At 42.8% G+C, this 19,837-nt stretch overlaps 1 protein-coding gene across 6 annotated transcripts in view; it reads right to left on the bottom strand.

The window, feature by feature from the left end:
- GGPS1 (geranylgeranyl diphosphate synthase 1) overlaps positions 1-19,837 on the bottom strand; it is a 113,840-nt gene that overhangs the window by 14,210 nt on the left and 79,793 nt on the right. For 5 of the 6 annotated variants that reach the window (XM_029593840.1, XM_029593843.1, XM_029593842.1 and 2 more), the window contains one exon: positions 8,241-8,311. In XM_029593840.1, the coding sequence (XP_029449700.1) occupies positions 8,241-8,311 (71 nt within the window). Of the gene's footprint in view, positions 1-5,342; positions 5,632-8,240; positions 8,312-19,837 lie in introns of those variants that run through there. The other variant, XM_029593844.1, reaches the window with a different exon arrangement.

Below are 19,837 nucleotides of genomic sequence, written 5' to 3'. Positions count from 1 at the left end.
GTGAGAGAATGTATTTGATTGAGAGCATGTGTGTGATTGAGAGAAACTGGTCAGCGAGCTCGTGTGTGAGAGACAATGAAAGTGACTGCTCAGAGAGATGACTGATGTGTATGTGAGTGTGAGAGAGAGAAAAAGCATGGAAGTGAGAAATCTGGGTATGTGAGAAAGCATGGGAGTAAGAAGCCTGATTATGTGAGAGAGAGCATGGGAGCGGGAGGGCTGGCTGTGTGTGTGCGCGTGCATGAGAGAGAGACTGGTTGATAAGGTGACGGTGTGTGTGAGAGAAAGAGACTGGTGTGTGTGAATGTGAGAGAAAGAATGTGATTCAGGGAATGAGAAGCCTGTGCACGTGGAGAGCGAGCATGGAAATGAGAGAGACACTGGTGTGTGTGTGTGAGACAGAGAAAGTGATTATGAGAGTGAGAAGCCCGTATATGTACGGTAAGCAGAACACGGGAGTGGGAAGCCTGTGTGTGTGTATGGCATGAGAGAAACTGTTCAGGAAGGTGTCTGGTGTGTGTGTCAAAGACTGTTTGGGAAATGATTGGTGTGTGAGAGACAGAAACTGGTCATGGGGGCATGACTGGTATGGTGTGTGTGTGTGAGAGACATGGGCCCTAAGGAAGAGGAAGAGGAATAGGAGAGCTGCTGGAGGGGGTAAGGAAAGGTGGCTTTTTAAGTTTATTTTTCTTGATTGACTGCCATTTTAATTATTTAATATTATGTGATGTGTCTGCTTTTTTGAAATATTTTATTGGTGTTTGGAGAATGTTTAATAGTTTTTATGAGTTTTTAATTGTTGGATGTTATTCTGTTCATAGCTGTTTTGAAACATTTATTCTGCTTATTAGTATAGTTTTACAATTATTTATGTGTGGGGATCTATAGCTGCTTGCTAGTTCTGTTTTCCTAATAAGAGGTGTATTGGTTTTTAGGGCCTGATATACGGTATTTGTAGTGTTGCCTTTTCATAGATAGGGTTGCTCCTGTTTGAGTGTAAAATTATTTTTTTTCTTAAAAATATGTATAAAAAAGGGGGGGTCGTCTTATACGCCGGAAAATACGGTATACATTTACTAGACTTTTATCACTTATGACCTTCATTACTATGTAATCCAATCCAATTCTTATCTACCTTAATTACTATGTAATTTAAATTGTATATTTAGTTTTTCTTCTCATTGATTATTACTTAAAGTTGCTTAAAAGTTCATTGTTCCATGTAAGGCCGTCTGGCAAGTTTTTGTTCTTTGTAAACCGGTTTGATTTGCATCTAATGTAGGAAGATCGGTATAAAAAAACAATAAATAAATAAATGCCCCTGGTCTCCCACGATTGTGCTGCTGTGGTAAGAAATGCAAAATTGAGGCCTTGTCATGGAATTGGCTATCCTGACTAAATTGCCATGGGAGATCAGGAACCTGAATCTCCCTCACTTCTTTTATCCATCCCTGATCTTTCTCCTCCTCCTGCACAATATCCCTTCTTCATTTGCTGCCTCTGCAAAATCTTTTCCCATTTCCAGATCCCTTCCCCTCCTTCTCCAGCCCTAATCACTAAGATCCCTTTTTCTCTAATAAAGAACCAAGTAGATTAGCTGGACACAAATATCAGAACACAATTTTGTTTAAAGTAAAAATAAAAAAAATAAAAATTAAATTGCAAATATATGCAAATTTGTCACATAATCGCTGCAGAACCTTGAAAATTCTGCCACAGGAAATTGGGGGTTCTGATTATACCCCAGAAAGACTTTTCAAAATAGGGTGTAAGAAGTTTTTAGATTGTATGAGGTAGAGAGACTTTATACTATATGTTGTGGCAGTATGGCATTATATCTGGATATTGAAATGCTGCACTAATAATTAAGATTTACACTATATTAATTTGTACTAACCCTTTAACTCTTCTTTCAGGTTGTTTGGAAGAAGCTGAAGGTGTGGTTATTTCTCATATTGGTCTAGTGGCGATTCTGGCTTTAGCACAATGGATAAAACTGCACTGAAAATATCAATGGGAGCCTCCTGGGGAAGTGTGGATGTCAGACATTTTACTTATGATCCTGAAAGAGAAAGTAGTTTGATTTGTATAGGGAATGCATGTACAAACTGGAAATATTGGCTTAATTTCTTCACAATTGATAAGATTTGAGTTATATGGGGCAACTGAGATTTGTCAAACCTGTGATCTGGGGATTAGACTTCTATCATTACTATATATAAAAATGCAGACTTCTGTTTTTGTTTTTTTTGCTTTGTTATAAAATGGTTAAAATCAAATATGTTTTAAAAATAAAGATTACGGTATAACAAATTTTGGGCCAGATGCTTTGAGAAAAGATATCTCCAAGAGAATCAAAGAATTGGAAAAATTCAGAGGAGCGGCTAATAAATAATCAAAAGGAGGGCATGAAGTGTCAACTTCTTCCAAAACCAATTCTTCACAAACTAAAACGAAAGGCAGAAAAAAAAAAAAGACATTCAGGTAAATCCGCAAAAGGAGGTGGTACAGAGTTGGGATTGTAAGAATGTGTGGAGGATGACAAAAAAAAAGTAGACACTAAATTTTCTCCGTGTTTACTAATGAGGGAAATGGAGAAGGCCCACTGATAGTTGGCAAGAGTACATGTGGCATTGAGGCGAATGTCACTCATATAGAGGAGCCAATTTGCATGGAACTAGCAAAACAAAGGCGACAAGGCAATGAAGACAGATGTCATACATCCTAGGATATTAAGGTACCTCAGACAGGTTCTGGCAACTCTGTTAACAGATCTATTCAATCTATCTTTGGAGGTGGGAGTGATTCCAGATGAATGAATAAGTGCTAATAGGGAGGAGGATGGTAACTATAGGCCACTTAACCTGACCTCAATGCTGGGTAAATTAATGGAAATTCTATTGAAAAGGAAGGACAGTGAATTTTCTTGAATCTAACAGTCTATAGGATCCAAGACAGCATGGCTTTACCAGAGGGAGGTCATGCCAAACACATCTGATCAAGTTTTGACTGAGAGGCTAGAAAATTGAATCAGTGGTATGTACTGGATGTGGTATACTTGGATTTTCACAAAGCTTTTAACACTGGGTGGACTCCCAGACGGCTGACTGGGCTTGAAATTGGTTGCGTGATAGACAAAGTAGTGGTGAATGGGATTCACTTCACGAGAAGAAGGGTTATCAATGAAGCACCTCAGATCAGTCCGGGAACTGATTCCGTAATATTTTCATGAATGATACTGTGGAGAGGCCAGAACAAAATGTTTGTATTTTTACAGGTGATTGTAAGGGCTTGATTTACTAAGCTGCCCCAAGATATAGAATGGGGGAAAAGCCTAGTAAACCAGGCCCTAAGATTTGCAAGAGTGGATCTGCTGGAAGGAGTAGACAAAGGGGCTGCTGCTGCAAAACATGTGCGATGAAAGCTTTCCTAACGCGCCCCCAGGCACCTCTCCTGGGGGTGTGATGCAATATTAAAATAGGGTTTGTGCTATCAAGGAGGCGCTAGGGGCGATTGCGCGCCCTTAGCACCCCCTTGACAGCATGCGCCCAAGAGAAGGCCGCTGTCGGCAGCTGTCTGCCAGTTAAGAAAACAGACGCAGTATTTTCTGCTTTTCTGCACAGTTTTTTGGGGCGCTCAGAAATTAATGCCTGCTCTGGGCAAGCGTTAATTTCTGAGTGCAAAAATGTGCGTATTAGACACTTTTTTGGCATCAGGAGTGAATAACTAATAGCCTCATTCACATGCATTAGCATGTGATGAGAACTATTACTTTCCCGGTTGCATTGGACGCAGGTTGTGGAGACGCTAATACCCTTATTGGGTAAGGGGATTTGGTTGCCCTACACAACCTACGTCCAAACTGTGGGTGAAACAGTGCGCTCGGCTGAGCACACTGTATCAAATCGGCCCCAAAATGAGGAATGATCAAGTGGATAACACATTGAAATCGTCATTCAGTGTGCGGTGGCAGTCAAAGCAAACAATGTTGAGAATTATTAGAAAGGGAATGGCGACTAAAACGGAAAATGTCATAATGCCTCTGTATCGCTCCATGGTGAGACCGCACCTTAATACTGTGTACAATTCTGGTCGCCGCATATCAAAAAAGATATAATTGCGATGGAGAAGGTACAGAGAAGGGCGACCAAAATGATAAAGGGGATAGAACAGCCCCCCTATGAGGAAAGACTAAAGAGGTTAGGACTTTTCAGCTTGGAGAAGAGACGGCTGAGGGGGGATATGATAGAGGTGTTTAAAATCATGAGATGTCTAGAACAGGAAAATGTGAATCGGTTATTTACTCTTTTGGATAATAGAAGGACCAGGGGGCACTCGAAGTTAGCATGTGGCACATTTAAAACTAATCGGAGAAAGTTCTTTCACTCAACACACAATTAAACTCTGGAATTTGTTGCCCAGGGATGTGGTTAGTGCAGTTAGTGTAGCTGTGTTTAAAAAAGGATTGGATAAGTTCTTGGAGGAGAAGTCCATTACCTGCTATTAAGTTGACTTAGAAAATAGACACTGCTATTACTAGAAACAGTAACATGGGATTGACTTAGTTTTTGGGTACTTGCCAGGTTCTTATGGCCTGGATTGGCCATTGATGGAGACAGGATGCTGGGCTTGATGGACCCTTGGTCTGACCCAGTATGGCATGTTCTTCTTACTTGGCATTCAAGATTCAGTACAAAAAAAGTGCAACCATGCATTTGGGATTCAGAAATACAAGGAAGCAGTATGTGAGTCAGGTGCAGAGCCAGATAACTTATGTGCAGCGAACAGATCTTGAGGTGATCATAGCTGATTACCTTGTTAGCAAAATAGTGCAATATGGCAGTAGCCAGAGGAACACTAGGGTGCACAGGGAGAGGCATAACCAATAGCAGGTAGAAAATTAGGCAATGACCTTTGTACAGGTCAGTGAAATAAGACTTCATCTGCAGGCCACACATCCATAAAAATATGGAAAAGGTAGAGACACAATCTCCACCAAAGCCTTATGAAATGAGATTTAAAGACCTGGGGAGGGGGCAGAGGGTATATGACAAATATATGTCAGTGCTGTGCATAAATGTTTATTCTAAGCTAGCAGCATATTAAGATTTTGACTTGGTATGTCATGTGTGTGTTAACTTTGTGTATATTACAATGTTCTCCACTGCAAACAATGGATGCAAGTGGGATATAGATTTTTAAAAATAAATATTCAAACCCTTCAAAGATATAAATAATGCATAAGCAGTAAATATTTTTCAGTAAAAAGTTCTGAAACAAGGTCATGATATGAGGTTCAGAGTGGATATGTTATGAATGCTGCCCGTGAGCAGGCTCCTTACCACCATGCTGCTGCCTGCTCTCCGGTGCGGCCGGACACCGAAGTCGGGCCTTCACCGCGGACTTCTCTGCTGTCTGACCTCGATGCGGCTGGAGCCGCCGCCATCGCTGCCATCTTCGTGGCTGGAGGCTGCAAGCCCCGAGCTGGCTTGGTCGCTGGAGCCGCCCTCGGGGCCTCCTGCAGCTCCCAGCCCTGCTTCTTCCACGCTGACAGGTGCAGGACCGCTGTCCATGGTCCTGCACAGCTCCCTGCCTCTAGGTGCGTGGCCGCGCCTCTCTTCAAGATTTAAAGGGCCCACGGCCAGATATGCCCTGGGCCCCACCTATGGACTGTTTCCTGTATCAGCCCTATAAAAGGGCTGCTCCTGCATTCAGTCTGATCTCCCCAGCTTCTTGTCTCTGCCAAGTTACTAGTCTCCTTTGTGATGCCGTCACATCAGTCCTTCGTCTGTGATGCCGTCGCATCAGTCATAGTCTCAAGTCTTCGTGTCACAAGGCCTCAGTCTGCCCTCATCCTCAGGCCAGTCTGCTGTTCCATGCAGATTCTAAGCAGCAGGTCCGAAAGAGCTTGGAATGGTCGGAGGACTGTTCATCTACCAACATCATCTGGTTGGTTCTGGGAGCATGCAGGCCTGGTGGAGGGTAAGACCGTGTCTCTGACTTGCTGGGACACACCGCCAACCCTCAGTTCGGTCCTGGATCCGTCTGGGGTCAGGCCGAGGCCCAAGAAAAACCCGTCTGTAACAGGATAGACATGTGACTCACATAAAATATTTCAAGGAAATGGCGATGCATGCATGGAACAGCCTTCCACTGGGAAAGGGAAAAAAAACTAACAGAATTCACGGCAGCATGGAATAAACAGAGAGGAACCTAAGCTGCAAAGAAGATACAACCAAAGTTCAAATGGGATCCATGGCATTGCAACAGAAATTATATTGGTCAGTCTAGATGGGCCTTACAGTCCTGATCTCCCATCATATTCTCTTTTTATATTTCTATCATACTTACAAAAGTCATGAGGGAGAAAGAGGTATCACAAAAATAACAAACAAGAGGTAATGGGTAGAAAATAAAAATGGGAGGAAGGGAGGAAAAGATAGTGCCCCTCTTGCCTCAATCTGACTTGGCAGTAGAGCTGTGCACTGCCATGTAAAAGATATAGGACTGGGACCTCGGTGGGGACAACTTCAGTCTCAGAGATTCCTTTTTAGCACTCAGTCAGCACAGAACTTGATATGAATGGCACAGACATCAGAAACAGAAACCGGGAAGAAACCAGACAAGAGAAAATTCACAAAATAAAATATAATTGCAAAGAATGGAAGGACATAATCATTAATATTTGCGTGTGTGATGATAAAGCAATTTTTAACATTAAAATACAGTTAAAGTTGTTTCTGTAACCTTAAATTTGTACAAATATAGTATAAGGCTTGAGGAAGCTAGTTAAGGGTTTAGGTCACGATTCATCTTTTGGGCTTGGTAAACTTGAACCAGATCAAGACTTTTACCCAGTTTATCCCATTTCACATATAGTAAACAAGCTGGTAAAGTGCAAACTGCCTTGTAGCACAAAATAAGGTGTGTTTCAATCCTCCCCACCACCAGTGCTGCTCTCCTATAAACCCAGTATGGAGTTTCCTCACCTCCAGTGAGACACAGCACTAAACCTTTGACTCCAGCACCGGGGGTGTGCTCCAGGATGACAAGAATAGTGGAGTGCAGACTGTACAGCTGGAAAGGAGTCTGGCACGTGGAGTGCATGCTCCTTACAGATGAGTATGTACAGACATGGCACCGACTACAGGTATATTCACTTCATTCTAAAGAGCACCTAAATATTTAGGTTTCGGTGATTTTTCAATATACACCCAACAATTTCTAATCTGTATAAATACAATCTGATTTGGTAAGAAACGTTTTTCCCCACATTCCTACTTTACCTCTCTGTTACATGAACAGGTGTTTTCAGGTCTGTTTCTACACCAGAATTCTGCAAAATTGAGTCAGTTTAGGAGCCGAGTTATGAGCACAAACAATCCTAAAAAGTCTATATTCAAGAAGGTCAGTGAATGGCAAAGTTATCCTGCTATGGCTACCCATAGAACGTTAGCCAAATACTTGGCAGGACAAACCTCCCATGGAATATACTTGCTAAAGTTATCTAGGTCTGTTCACCTGGATAACTTTAGATCTAACTGGGTATATTCAAATATAGCCTGTTAAAGAAAAATAAGCTGCCAAGCAGACCTAATTCTCCCCTCCCTTATCTCACCAAAATGACTGGAAAAATAATATTCTTGCCTAGCACCTGATTTCCCCAAGTTTATCTGGCTAAGTCCCGAACATTTTGAAAATGAACCACAGACCAAAAAGTCTGATAAACAGATTACGATTCTTCTGCCTATTGCAGTGATAAACTAGGGAAGAAATCCTTTTTTATATTTTTATATGCATTTATCAAAAAATGTTTAAAAAATGTATTTTCATGAAAAAGGACTGTTTGTGGACAAAGAATACAGGTGACCTAGTGGCAGTCAAATGTTGAAATATACAAGTTAACTGCTCTGGTGTTATGATGGTCCTAAATTTAAACTTAATGCTGGTGCCTCAGAGGATTTTTTTTTTTTTATGATTGAGACCATAAAGAACTCCATTTGCAACCTGGTGCACCTGGAAATTCATGCCAAGATCAACGTTAAGTAGTCAGCAGCTTGCCTACCTGTACAAAGAATGCTTTCCTAAACAGAAGGTCTTCCCCTGCCACCGTGTGGTGGTCATATCACCAGCCCAGGCAGAAAGAACCGAATCATGAAAATCTAACTAGGGTTCAAAACATGGTTCAATATTAATTTTTCTTTACTGGAATTTGAAAAATAAACAAACCAGCATAATACCTGTGTTTTATCTTCTGGAACATTTAACCAGTGATTGAAGGCTTGGGAAAGTTTGGTCCTCACTTGTTTTCCTGCAATTCAAAATATTACTTAAAAATTGAGTGTTTAGTTTTTAGCAAACAATTTTATTTATTTTTTTTACCGAGAAAGTTGTAGATGCCTGAAACTGCCTACCAGCAGAGGTGGTGGTAACTAAACAATAAAAGAATTTACACATGAATAGAACAAGGAAAAAGAGCAAAGATGGGTGATAACCAGAAAGAGCAGAATTTTCAGCGACAGTACGTATGAGCAACAAGCTGGACTGTGTAGTCAAAAGGGCTTTATCTGCTGACATCTACCGCATTACTCAAGCCAAGCTCTTACCACCACAGCACTGTCATCAAGCATGAAGAGGATGGTTTTCAAAAGCTTTTGAAGCAATTTCAGCTTAAGGGCTGTGTGGGTAATTGTTTTGTGGTTTGACTATTATTGTAGAACTGCTTATTTTTACTCTTAACAGATAAAACGTTGCTATTGTAATCGATGACCTTTTGTGAAAACTGTGCTTATTGCAAGTAATTCTGGTTTGGTTTAATTAGTTAGGACCAAGGTGTCACAATGGATTTTATGCTTCACTGCTGATACACCAGTTGTAATTTCACTTTTTTTTTACTCCATTTTTTGTTTCCACAGTAATGTTTCATAAAAAGATTTAAAAAAAAAAAAAAGTAAGGTATGTGCTTATACATGATAGAAGTTTTGGAAAATTTGTAGATGATTTCCAAAACTCATATCTGTTTTCTTTGGTCATATATTCAAGTCCTGCCTAAAACTCCACCTTCTGAGGTTGTTCTTAAATCCTGGCTCTGCCTGATCATACATAGCTTTCCTGGACGTTTACTGCAATGCATTTCCTGAGATCGCCTATTTGTTTTATCCATGTGTCCTGACTACAGTGTAAATGCCAGAGAGCAGATATTGTCTCTTATTTATCTGTATAATATAGTAGTGCTATAGAAATAAGTATTACGTTTTTCTTCTGTTAAGAAGATCAACCACTTGGTGTTTGCTATTGATCAATTAAGTTTCCCTAAGACACCCACCAGATTGAAAAAGAATCCCAGATTCCAGGGCTGGTGCTAGCTTTTCTGTGGCCCTGTGTGAACGATTACTATGCTGCCCCCCGCTGTGTCACCCAGTTCATTCATCTCCCTCCACCAATCTAAACTTTAAAATATGATATTCCTCCCTACTCAGATCTACCCCCTCTCCTTTGGAACCCAGGGTATTAGATGCTCTAGGCAAATTTTAAAGCCCCATACAGCCCTGTATACACAAATTATGAATTTATAACATTTTACATTAAAAAGAACATTCAGAGCATAGCAACCTGGATATCATGTTTACATGCACTGCTGTGGCACCAAAACCCTGCGAAAATACCCATATGGTATTAGGCCTATTGTAACGCGTGTTGGATGTGGGCTTGACCTTCAGAAAGCCATGAGTGAACAGTTACAATATAGTAAACCTTCTATACCAAATCAGCACTGTCAGCACTCAATAACAATCTTACCTGTGAAAAAGTAATGCTGCAAATATTACACCAGGCCCTAAAATACCAATATACCTATTAGGAAAACAGAACAAGATCCCTACACAGAAACTACACACTAGCAGAATACCTCACCTTGGTCACACATGCAGAACACAAACAGACCCTCACCAAATACAGAATTAAAAAAACCCGCCATAAGTGAACTGGAAACCACAACAGGCCAGACTGAATACAGTGCAACAATATAAAAACAAGGTAAAAACCATAATAATGAATGAGTGGGCCCGTGCCCTGAGCCCACAAGTAACCATGCGCCGCACGTGGTGGCCTGGTAGTCTAACCCGTGGAGTGGCTTCCCTTCCTTCCGCCGCCCGGTGCAATGGTGGCGCGGCCAGGTAGGTGGAGGGGTAAGAGGAGCGGTCGCGGGAGGATAATGCCATGGTCCCCTTTAAAGGGCCACGACCAAAGTGGTTTCAGCCTCTTCCTTTCCCGCCCAGCGTACAGAGGAGGGCTGCAAAAGGGAGAAGAGCGGGACGGCTGCAGCGTCCGGGAGGCATGGCTCACCTTGGAATGCAGCACGGTGGGATCGAGAGGTGGCAGGCAGCTCCATTTGCAGCTTAAGTAGGAAGGGGGGGCCCTGGACCGGCAGTAAAGGGGGGGGGGGGGTAACATGTGGCTCCCCAACAGAAAGTGTTGAGAGGAGGGTCCCAGCATTAAAAAAAACAAAAAAAAGAACGAAACGACCATGTGGCGCCAGAGAAATGCGGCTTAATTTGACACAGTGCAGCAGCTCGTTGCTGCTGCCGCTGTCAGAGGGAAGCCAGGGGCCTTCCTTAATCTGAGCCCGGGGGCGCTTGTGCTACTTGCGTTCCGGCTCAATGGGAGCCCCAAACGACTTACCACAGTGGGAGATGTGCAGCAGATTGATGGGACAGAGGGTTCGGTTCCTGTTTGGGGCAAAGCTGTAAGGCGGGTGTACAGTGTGTGGCATTCAGGCCGCTGGCTGTATTCATCGGGGCAGTGCACACTACACCTTGCAAACTGTTTCGGTTCCCCCAGCCCCACAAAAAAAAGAATAGGGCAGTTCTTGGCACATGACAGCATTTTGCGGACACAGGAGGTTGGGAAAAGGGGTTGGTTGTCAAGGCTGATTGTTGGGGAGTGCGTGTTTTTGGCGGCGTGGGACGAGCGTTCCGTGCCTGCCACACACTCTAGTGCATTGGCGGGGGGGCCTGGGGGAGGTTGGTCTCTGTGCTGCTGCCAGAAATGGTTGCGGGGGGGGGGGGGGGCTAATATGCACTGCAGTATGCGAGAAGGGCGTATGGGGCCTTTTGGTGTTCTGGGCTCGGCTGTTTCTTGTGCATTGGGTTTGTGCTGAATGCGGGTCCGACATGGGTTTGTTTGCAATTATGCGAAAGATGAAAGTTTTATGTAGAATTGTGTGATGCAGCACAACCCAGCCAGTGGCAGGAAAAGCCAGGGCATTGGTAGGAGAAAGACAAGCTGAACCCGAGGTAAACAGCAGAGGGCGCTAAAGGAGATAGGGAGGACTACAACTCCCAGGTTTTTAGAGCCACCACCTGACCCGTGGGCCAAGGGAGAGCTGGAACGGGTGTCAGAATTAAGTGGCAATGAGTCTGACACAGCTGAATCAATGGAAATAGAGGAGGAAGGCGTCCCAGCATGGTGGCAGTGGACAGAAAAACCCAGCTCCTCAGGGAAAGAGGAGGAGGATATGGAGGTAGACTCCCAGATGGAGAAATCCTCCAGTTCTGCTATGGAGACAGAGTGAGTAACCAGAGTGGGGGATGGTAAAGGACTTAGTTTAAAAGAATGTTTTTGTCTTAAATTGTGAAACTAGTTATGCACAAGCTGTTTGGCATGCGAAGGCCCTAACCGTTGCACAACAGAGGGGAGTTGGGGAGTGTTGTGTTTTTCCCCAAAAAGGGAGCAATAGCAGCTGGCTAGAGAGAGCCCAGTGCTTGTGACCGTTGCTCTTGAGAACTGCTAGATGTTAATGTGAGAACAAAGGAGCAGAACTGTTGGAATTGAACTACAAACTGTTTTATAAAAACTGTGTTTGGTAGTACTTTGGAGTGAAGTGGCTTTACCACCTGCTCTCACTAAGCAGACCCTCAAGCCAAGCTAGGGCGGTGCAGATCTGGGCCAAGGCCTGTGAAGTTTTACTGACTGCAGGAAGGCATAGAGAAAGAGGAGTGACTTACGGGAGAGGTGCTCTAGGACCTGAAGGAGTGGCAGAGTGGTGAAGCGCCGGCAGAGAGCCTTTACAATTGATATATATTTATATGTTAAGTTTGAGTGAACATTACATTTCATGCAGATACCTATGGCTGGAATCAGGACATCGCTGGCTGTTCTGATTGGTTGTGCTGGTGAGGGGGTAGCTAGCCTACTCTTCCCTTGTTGGCTCTGCAGCAGGCTTCCTTCTGTGTAAGCACTTTTTTTTTTTTTTTTAGACATGCTACAACCCTCTCAAAGGGGGGGGGGGGGGGTGTACGACTGATGCATATAGGTGGTGGGTCTGCTCTCATGCCTGCGTTTTTTGTCCTCACTGTTCAGGGTGACTTCCCAGATTTCTGGGATGGCTGCGTGTATCTGTTTCTTGGGCATCGAGCCTGACTCAGAGAGGATGACATTCAGATTATGGGAGTATAAAGCGGCAAAGTTGCGGGATAGACTGAGCGAAGTAGCAAGGGCGAAGAAGACGACTCCAAGATTGGCAACCCATCATGGGCAACCCGAATTTCGCACGTAGTATAACACCCATGGGAAGAGTATTCCTCAGAAGACTGGCCATGGCGACTGCTGATGCACAGGCCTTATCACTTCATTAGGATATCGCAACCTATTACTCCTGGGGGGATTCTGTGCAAAAAAATTGAAAATTCTGCAACAAAAAACTGAAAATTCTGCGCCCACATTTTCTGAATTCTGCAAAATTCTGCACATTTATTTTTCAAAATAACACACTTTTTTGCAAATTCTTCTGCATTTCATTGCAATCCAGTCCCTGGCAACTTGACACTGCTAGTAGAATAGCCAATTGCTGCTGCTGGCAGATGAACCAAGCTGGCAGGGACTGCTGCAGTTACTAACCTCTCCATCTGAGTATCCCTGCTCACTGTCTCTCTTACATGATATCAGACATATGCTTTCTCTCACATGCCATCTGTCACACACATGTTCTGTCTCCCCACGTACAACTCTCTCTCACACACACACACACACACATTCCCCCCGCCCGCACATACAGACTCCCACGTAGACACCTACCCACTGGCTCACAACAAACACAAAGGCTCAAACATACACTCACAGAGCCAGGGCCTCTTCTTTAGCCCCTCTGTTCCCCCTCCCCCTTCCCCTCTGTTCCCCCTCCCTTCTCTCCCCCTCTTCTGCTTGCTTATCTCGAGCCGTCGTGCCTTGCTGCAATGCAATGCCCCCACTCTGTGCACCACCTGACTTCCCCTCCCTTCTCTCCCTCTTCTCCTTTTTTCCCCCTCCCTTCCTCCTTGCTCCTCGAGCCGCCGGTGCCGTGCTGCTATGCGATGCCCCCACTATCCGTGCGCCACCTGACATTGCTGTCCCGGATTTGGCTGCTGTCCGTGCGCGGCATCTTCCGGTTCTTTTTTAATCCATTTCTGGCGAGGGCAGCGAGGGAGGATCTGCGCGGCGGCGCTAAAATCTGCGGGAATTGAGGTGAGGGAAGAAATCTGCGCAAAATCTGCATTCCGCAGTAGCGCAGAATTCCCCCAGGAGTAAACCTATGTACAATGACACCCCTATTTGGGTATCCTTCCTGGCCGACTTCGAGTATCTCTGTGGCAGGAGCTTCCTCTTTCCAACAGGGATTTAGATATACACTCTGATGCCTTTGGAGGCGGTTTTGGGCAGTATTGCGTGGATGTGTCCCCGCCGCACCTGGGCAGGCTATTTGGGGGGAGGTAGGATTAACTCAGAACATCACATTCCTTGAGTTATTTTCCACACCAGCGGCTCTAGTGCTTCGGAAAAATGAAGCTGCAGAATAAGAAGTAATTTTGGTGGGACAATCAACAGTCAATAAGCTAAGTATCCACCCTTAGCAGAACTGCTGAGAGAGGTGCTCCAGCCAGTTTATGCTGGCTGAACATGATCAGCTTACTGCAGGAGCCAGGTAGGGGGTCCTGGGTCTTGATGCTGCCCCTGCTTGGTGTTGTGGCAGGCAGCCCTGATCTTTGGCAACCACCTTGCCAGCTCTGATACCAGTCCCAGATGACTTGAGGGTGGGTACATCTCTTCGACTGAGGAATTGGGACCATACAGAGGCCCAGTGGCTGGATATCTAGCAGGGCTGGCTTCCCTTTTTGAAAGTGTGAGGATAGGGAGAAGTCCGTCCTTGTTGGGGAGGAGGTCAGTGGGGTTGGTTGAGGAAGTTGGGGCCAACTATGCATTCACTGCTTCAGTAACAGGACCTGCAGGTGACCCTTCATGTGCTCTTGGCATTCATCTGAGCTTTCACTTTGAAACCATCATCTTTTGCCTTATCGCTGGTTTTTTGGGAGCTTTATGCACGAGCGAGTTGGTCAATTCCAACAAAAATGATCCGGGTCACCTGTGGCATACTTTTACGGGACGTGACATGTACACCGCTAGTGTTCCATATCTTGATATGTATGTGTTCAGACTACTCGTTGTGCCTTCTTTGGCCCTTGAGGGATTCAATGGCAGCTCCAGATGCAATCATTATGCATGTGGGGAGACTACAACCTTGGTGAATTTTCAAACAATCAGTGAATTATGAGGATCAAGAACGACTTGCCTGAGTTATCAGTTTGGTTACTGCATACTTATTTCTTGTGGTCGGATATTGTCATTCAAAGTTGAATGATTCAAGACCGTGGAGAAGGGGACACAATAAGGTTAATCGGCACATCGGTGCACAGACCTGCAAAGCTGGGTCATTGCCGGATAAGGCATGAATGGGCGATTGTCCAATGTCAAGGTTTGTTTAGGTCAGGCTGAGTCCATCTTTTAGACATTGGCTATGATGTATTCAACAACGCCTTGCAGATGGCCCTGGAGAGATGGTTGTTGGTGATTGTCTGACATATACACACAAGTGTTTACTGAACAAAAATAATGTCAAAAAATAAGTGTTCAATACATAAATACCAGCAAACGAAAACTAATGAAACAGTATTATAGAACATCCAATAAAAAATGTTTGTTTATACTAAAGAATTTTTTTTTTTTTTTAAACTGGTTACAGACCGAACATTATCTCCAGCAGAATTGTCCCTACTATCAAAAGGACCGTCATTTGTCCCATTTACTCAGTATGGGTCTTTTTCTATTACAGTGCAATTTTTCAAATTCATTCGACATTTGTGGATTAAGCAGTTTTTTGCTTCTTCTCCGTCCCTTTTCCAACAGTCCTCTGAGATGGTGCTTCAGAATAAATCAAAATTGATTCTGCCCGGTCCACCAGACCCATTTATTTCAACATTCCAGGAATTGGTCCTTCGAGATTTAAAACTTTTAGAAACTAACAGATATGGGTCATTTTCAAACTTAACTCTTCAGGAACTAAGCCTGAAGCTCATTGGCACATTATCCCAAAAATTATCCACCCTGCTGATAAGGGCGGTGGGATAGTAGTACAGAACAGTAGTGATTGAGAAGTTCTGTGTCAACTATCTGACAATACTTGACTCTGACTCTACACCTCAGCTTAGAGTTCAAATCCAACAAGTGCTTGATATAGGTATTACATGAATATTTATCACCTCAAAGGAATACAATTTGTTAGAATTTTTTCCTCAGACTCCAGTGTTCTATACTATTCATAAATCGCTTCACCATCCCCCAGGTCGTCCGATCGTCTCCGGGATAGGCTCACTTTTGGAACCATTATCCAAATATGTTGACTCTTTTCTATGTCAAATGGTTAAAAAGAGTAAATCCTATATATGTGATTCAGCTCCTTTGATAAAATTGTTACAAAATCTGAAACTTGATATTTCAGCTTTGACTCTTGTGACAGCAGATATTACATCTCTTTACACCAGTATCCCTCAAGATGCCTCTCTAAACATTATACGGAATACTCTACAAGAAGCTTTTTTTGCTGACTTTAGTGATTTCCCAGTCAGTTTGGCCTCTTTCTCTAAAAACTTTTTTTTAATGTATAATGGAGACTTTTACAAACAAATTTTTGGAACTGCTATGGGAGCGACTATATTTGTGGCTTTTTTTTTAGGAACACATAGTATATAAATCTGCATTCCTGGCACACATTGTATATTGGGGGTATGTTTTATTGATGACTTTTTCTTTGGAATGGACCTAGTTTGTCGTTACAAGAATTTTTAGAATGGATTAATACACAAGATCCTCACTTCCAGTTTACGTTTAATCAACGGATTTCCTTTTTGGATTTATGGATTATTAAGGAAGATAAGCAGTTCAGTACTATCATCTTTACAAAACCTACGGAGGAATACTCTTCATTTTGAGAGAGTTTTCACCCTTACTATTTATGTTCTAATATTCCCATTGGACAGTTCTTGTGACTTTGTTGCCTTTGTGAAACCACTGAAGAAAATAAGTATCAATCCCAGGGAATGTTTAAAAATTTTTTAGATAGAGGATACCAATGCAAGATTGTATGGAGAGCATTTAAATGTGCCCTATACACTAAAGATAGTTACTTCTACAAAAGTAAGCTTGACCAATTCAAGACCGTCCAATTTTTGTCATCCCTTATACGCAACATATTAACCAAATACAACAAATAGTACAATCTCATAGGCATGTTTTATAAATAAAAGGTATCAAGGAATTTCCTCTTTGCTCATATGCAGGGATCAAACCTGTTACAAGATCTCTTGCCCTCTACTCTACCAGTGAGTATGGTCAGTATGCATGTCAACCCCTTGTAGTATGTCCTAATGTTTACAGATTCAGCGATTTACCCATTCCTCCCTTGGGTTGAATACCAACTTCGTGACCACTTTTGACTGTATGTCACCTCAAATCATTTATGCCATTGTTTGCCCGTGTCAAACTCTACATAGGTCATACTAAATTAGCAGTCAAGTCACGGATAATACAACATAAAAGTTGTATTCGTACTCAGAAAATGGATGCCCCTATAGTTCAACATTGGTTGGCACATTCCCATTCCGAAGTAGATTTCAAATTTTTTTGTTATATATATTCTACACAACATCCGGGGCGGAAACATTTCATTATGTTTGTGCAGATGTGAACGTTTAATTTTTGAATGGCAAACGTTAATGCCTCAAGGATTAAATTCAGCTATTGAAGGCTTTTTTTTTTCTATAAACTAATGAAAAAAGATTGTTTCTTATTTTTTGGAGTAATTTTGTTATTTATCTCCAATAAGAGCTTGAGGTAAGTACATATCTTGATCATCCTGATTTCCTTAACTATACATATGTTTGAGGATACATAAACAAAAAGAAATCACATTAGCATAAGCTTAATTGGCCTGTGCAGGATAATTCTTTAAAAGTTCAAAGAGCCTGAGCAGTGGGAGGAAGGCTCTGGTAAGCTCCTTTTGGATAACTTCCTCTCTTTCTCTTTTCTCTATTGTTTGTAGTAGGATATTTTGTTATTTTTCTGCAGATATAGATTTAAGTAAACCCACACAAATTGTACAAATACTTGCTGTAATAGTGGAAGTGAATGCATTTCTCATACTGACGCAAGTAATTATTTGAGTTGTATTACTGTCTAAGTTTATTTATAATGCCCTTTTTGAATTATGTTCCGTCTGGTTTTCCATATTTATTTATTTTTTTATAGAGAATAATCTGACTGAAAGTTTTCCCCCTGATGATACCTTCTCAGGTGAAAACAAAGACCTTTGTTGGGGCTTTTGTTGAAGATTCGTTACTTTGAAGTTTTGTGTCAACAGTGCTTTTCAAACCGGACTGCCATTTTGTCCTAATTCATTATGTATATGGAGTTCCTTTGAAGAATTGTTACTTTGAAGCTCCAAGTCAGCACTGCTTTTTAAACCAGACTGTCACTTTTTCTAGTGTATTGCTTATGTTTGTCAGACTCACAACATTGGATTTACTTTGCTTGATCTTCTGCTAAGCTTAGCCACTTAGTGGTTTGTGTTCTTGAATTAGGGGTTTTAATTCAGACCTCAATGACATATGAAACTTTGAAACATTTTGTTGTAGAAATATTTTTTGTGATTACTTCTGTCTTTATTGTATTGGAACAGTTTTTTCATGTATATGGGTTAGTAACCAGTTTAAAAAAAATTCTTTAGCATAAATAAAACATTTTTTATTGGATGTTCTATAAAACTGTTTTATTAGTGTTCATTTGCTGGTATTTTTTTGTCTTTATTCCATTATATTAAAGAATATACGCATGTATGGCTATGGGTTAGAGGTGATGGGGCAGTATGAGGAGTGGGAGGGACAGACGGGGATGACACTACAGTCACGGCTGCAGGAGTTAATGGTTGGGCCCATGCCCACAAGTAACCATGCGCCGTATGTGGCGGCCCGGTCGGGTCCGAACCGTGGTACGGCTTCCCTTCCTTCCGCCGCCCAGTATGATGGTGGGTGGCTGGGCGGGGCAGGAGGATGACATCGCAGCCCCCTTTAAAAAGAGTCATGACTGAGGCAAATCCAGCCTCTTCCTTTCCTGGCCAGTGTACCTACCCACCCATCCCCTTTATTTTGTTAAACAGGAAATTGTTGGTAGATTAAATGTTAGAAGTTTTTTATATGTTGGTCAATTGTATAGCTATAAGAACATTTGGTTAATATGTATTTGGATTGCTTGTATATGAGATAGGCAGTAAACATGCCACACTAGCTAGTATTGGGTGCTGTTGTAATATGCAAATGAGGCAGATAGTAGGTAGTAACACGATGGCAAAATGTACAATTATAGGGTTAGTCGCAGCGAAAGGGGGAGGTGGTTACCCGGGCCGGTAGGGGCATTTCGGACGTGGTACAGGTGGGCATCACGGTCTAGGTCAGCAGTGGACTGGCACCTTGGGCGGGGCATTCCGTACGCTGGACGTCAGGGGCCCTCTTGCTTAGGGACAGGGCGGGAGGCCCGGGTTTGATGCTGCCTTGCTTTGTTATTGTGGCAGGCGGCGGTGGTGTAGCCTGGTCTTGGCGACTGTCCTACTGGTTCGGGTACCAGTTTGTCTGCGGCCCTTTTTATTCAAGAGCTGTGTTTGTTATTATTCCATTGTATTAAAGAATGTACACCTGTATAGCTATGGGTCAATTAGAGGTGATGGGGGCGGTAGGAGTAGGAGAGACATAGACAGGAACGACACTACAGTAGTGGCTGTAGGAGTTATAAATATTTCAAGACAGAAGAATAAAAATCCAATAGTTAAAAACAAAATTTATTTTTTAAATTTCCCAAACACCAGTAAAATATTTCAAAACAGACACAAACACCAAATAATTAAAACTAATAAGGATTAAAAAAAACCCCCAAAACCACTCCCTCTTCATCTGGGAACATTCAATTTCCAGTCATGCTGAGATTGTTGTGAATTAGTGGGTATGGGATGGCACACACTCTCTCCTCTCTCAAATTCACATACTTTTTCTCATAACATTTATGCTCACACATTCATACTTCCTGATGCACAGTCCCCCTCTCCCACACACACACAAACTACTACTCTCACATGCTCCTTCTGTCACACATGCAAACATGTGCTCTGTCTTACACACACACTCCCACTGACATATATGCTCTCTCACACACATGGGCCTCACCTTCTTTTCTTCCACTTGCTTCCCCAACAGCCCTGGGCCCTCTTCACTTTGGGTTGGGATTGCAAGGTGGTCTCCATTCCATTTTGGCTGCTCCTGGGATAGGGGCCACCAGGCAGCCCACAGTCTCACTACCTCAGCTCTCTCCCCCCTTTCCCTATCTTGGCTCTTCCCCCTACTTTTTCCCCCCCTTCTCACACTACCTCAGTTTTTCCCTCATCCCTGTCTCTCTAGAGATTCTTCTCCCACTTCTCACCCTTTAG

The sequence above is a fragment of the Rhinatrema bivittatum genome, chromosome 3 (genome assembly GCF_901001135.1).
Source record: "Rhinatrema bivittatum chromosome 3, aRhiBiv1.1, whole genome shotgun sequence".
NCBI lineage: Eukaryota > Metazoa > Chordata > Amphibia > Gymnophiona > Rhinatrematidae > Rhinatrema > Rhinatrema bivittatum.
Note: the sequence above shows the minus strand (reverse complement) of the source record. Positions and strands in the feature narration are given on the sequence as shown.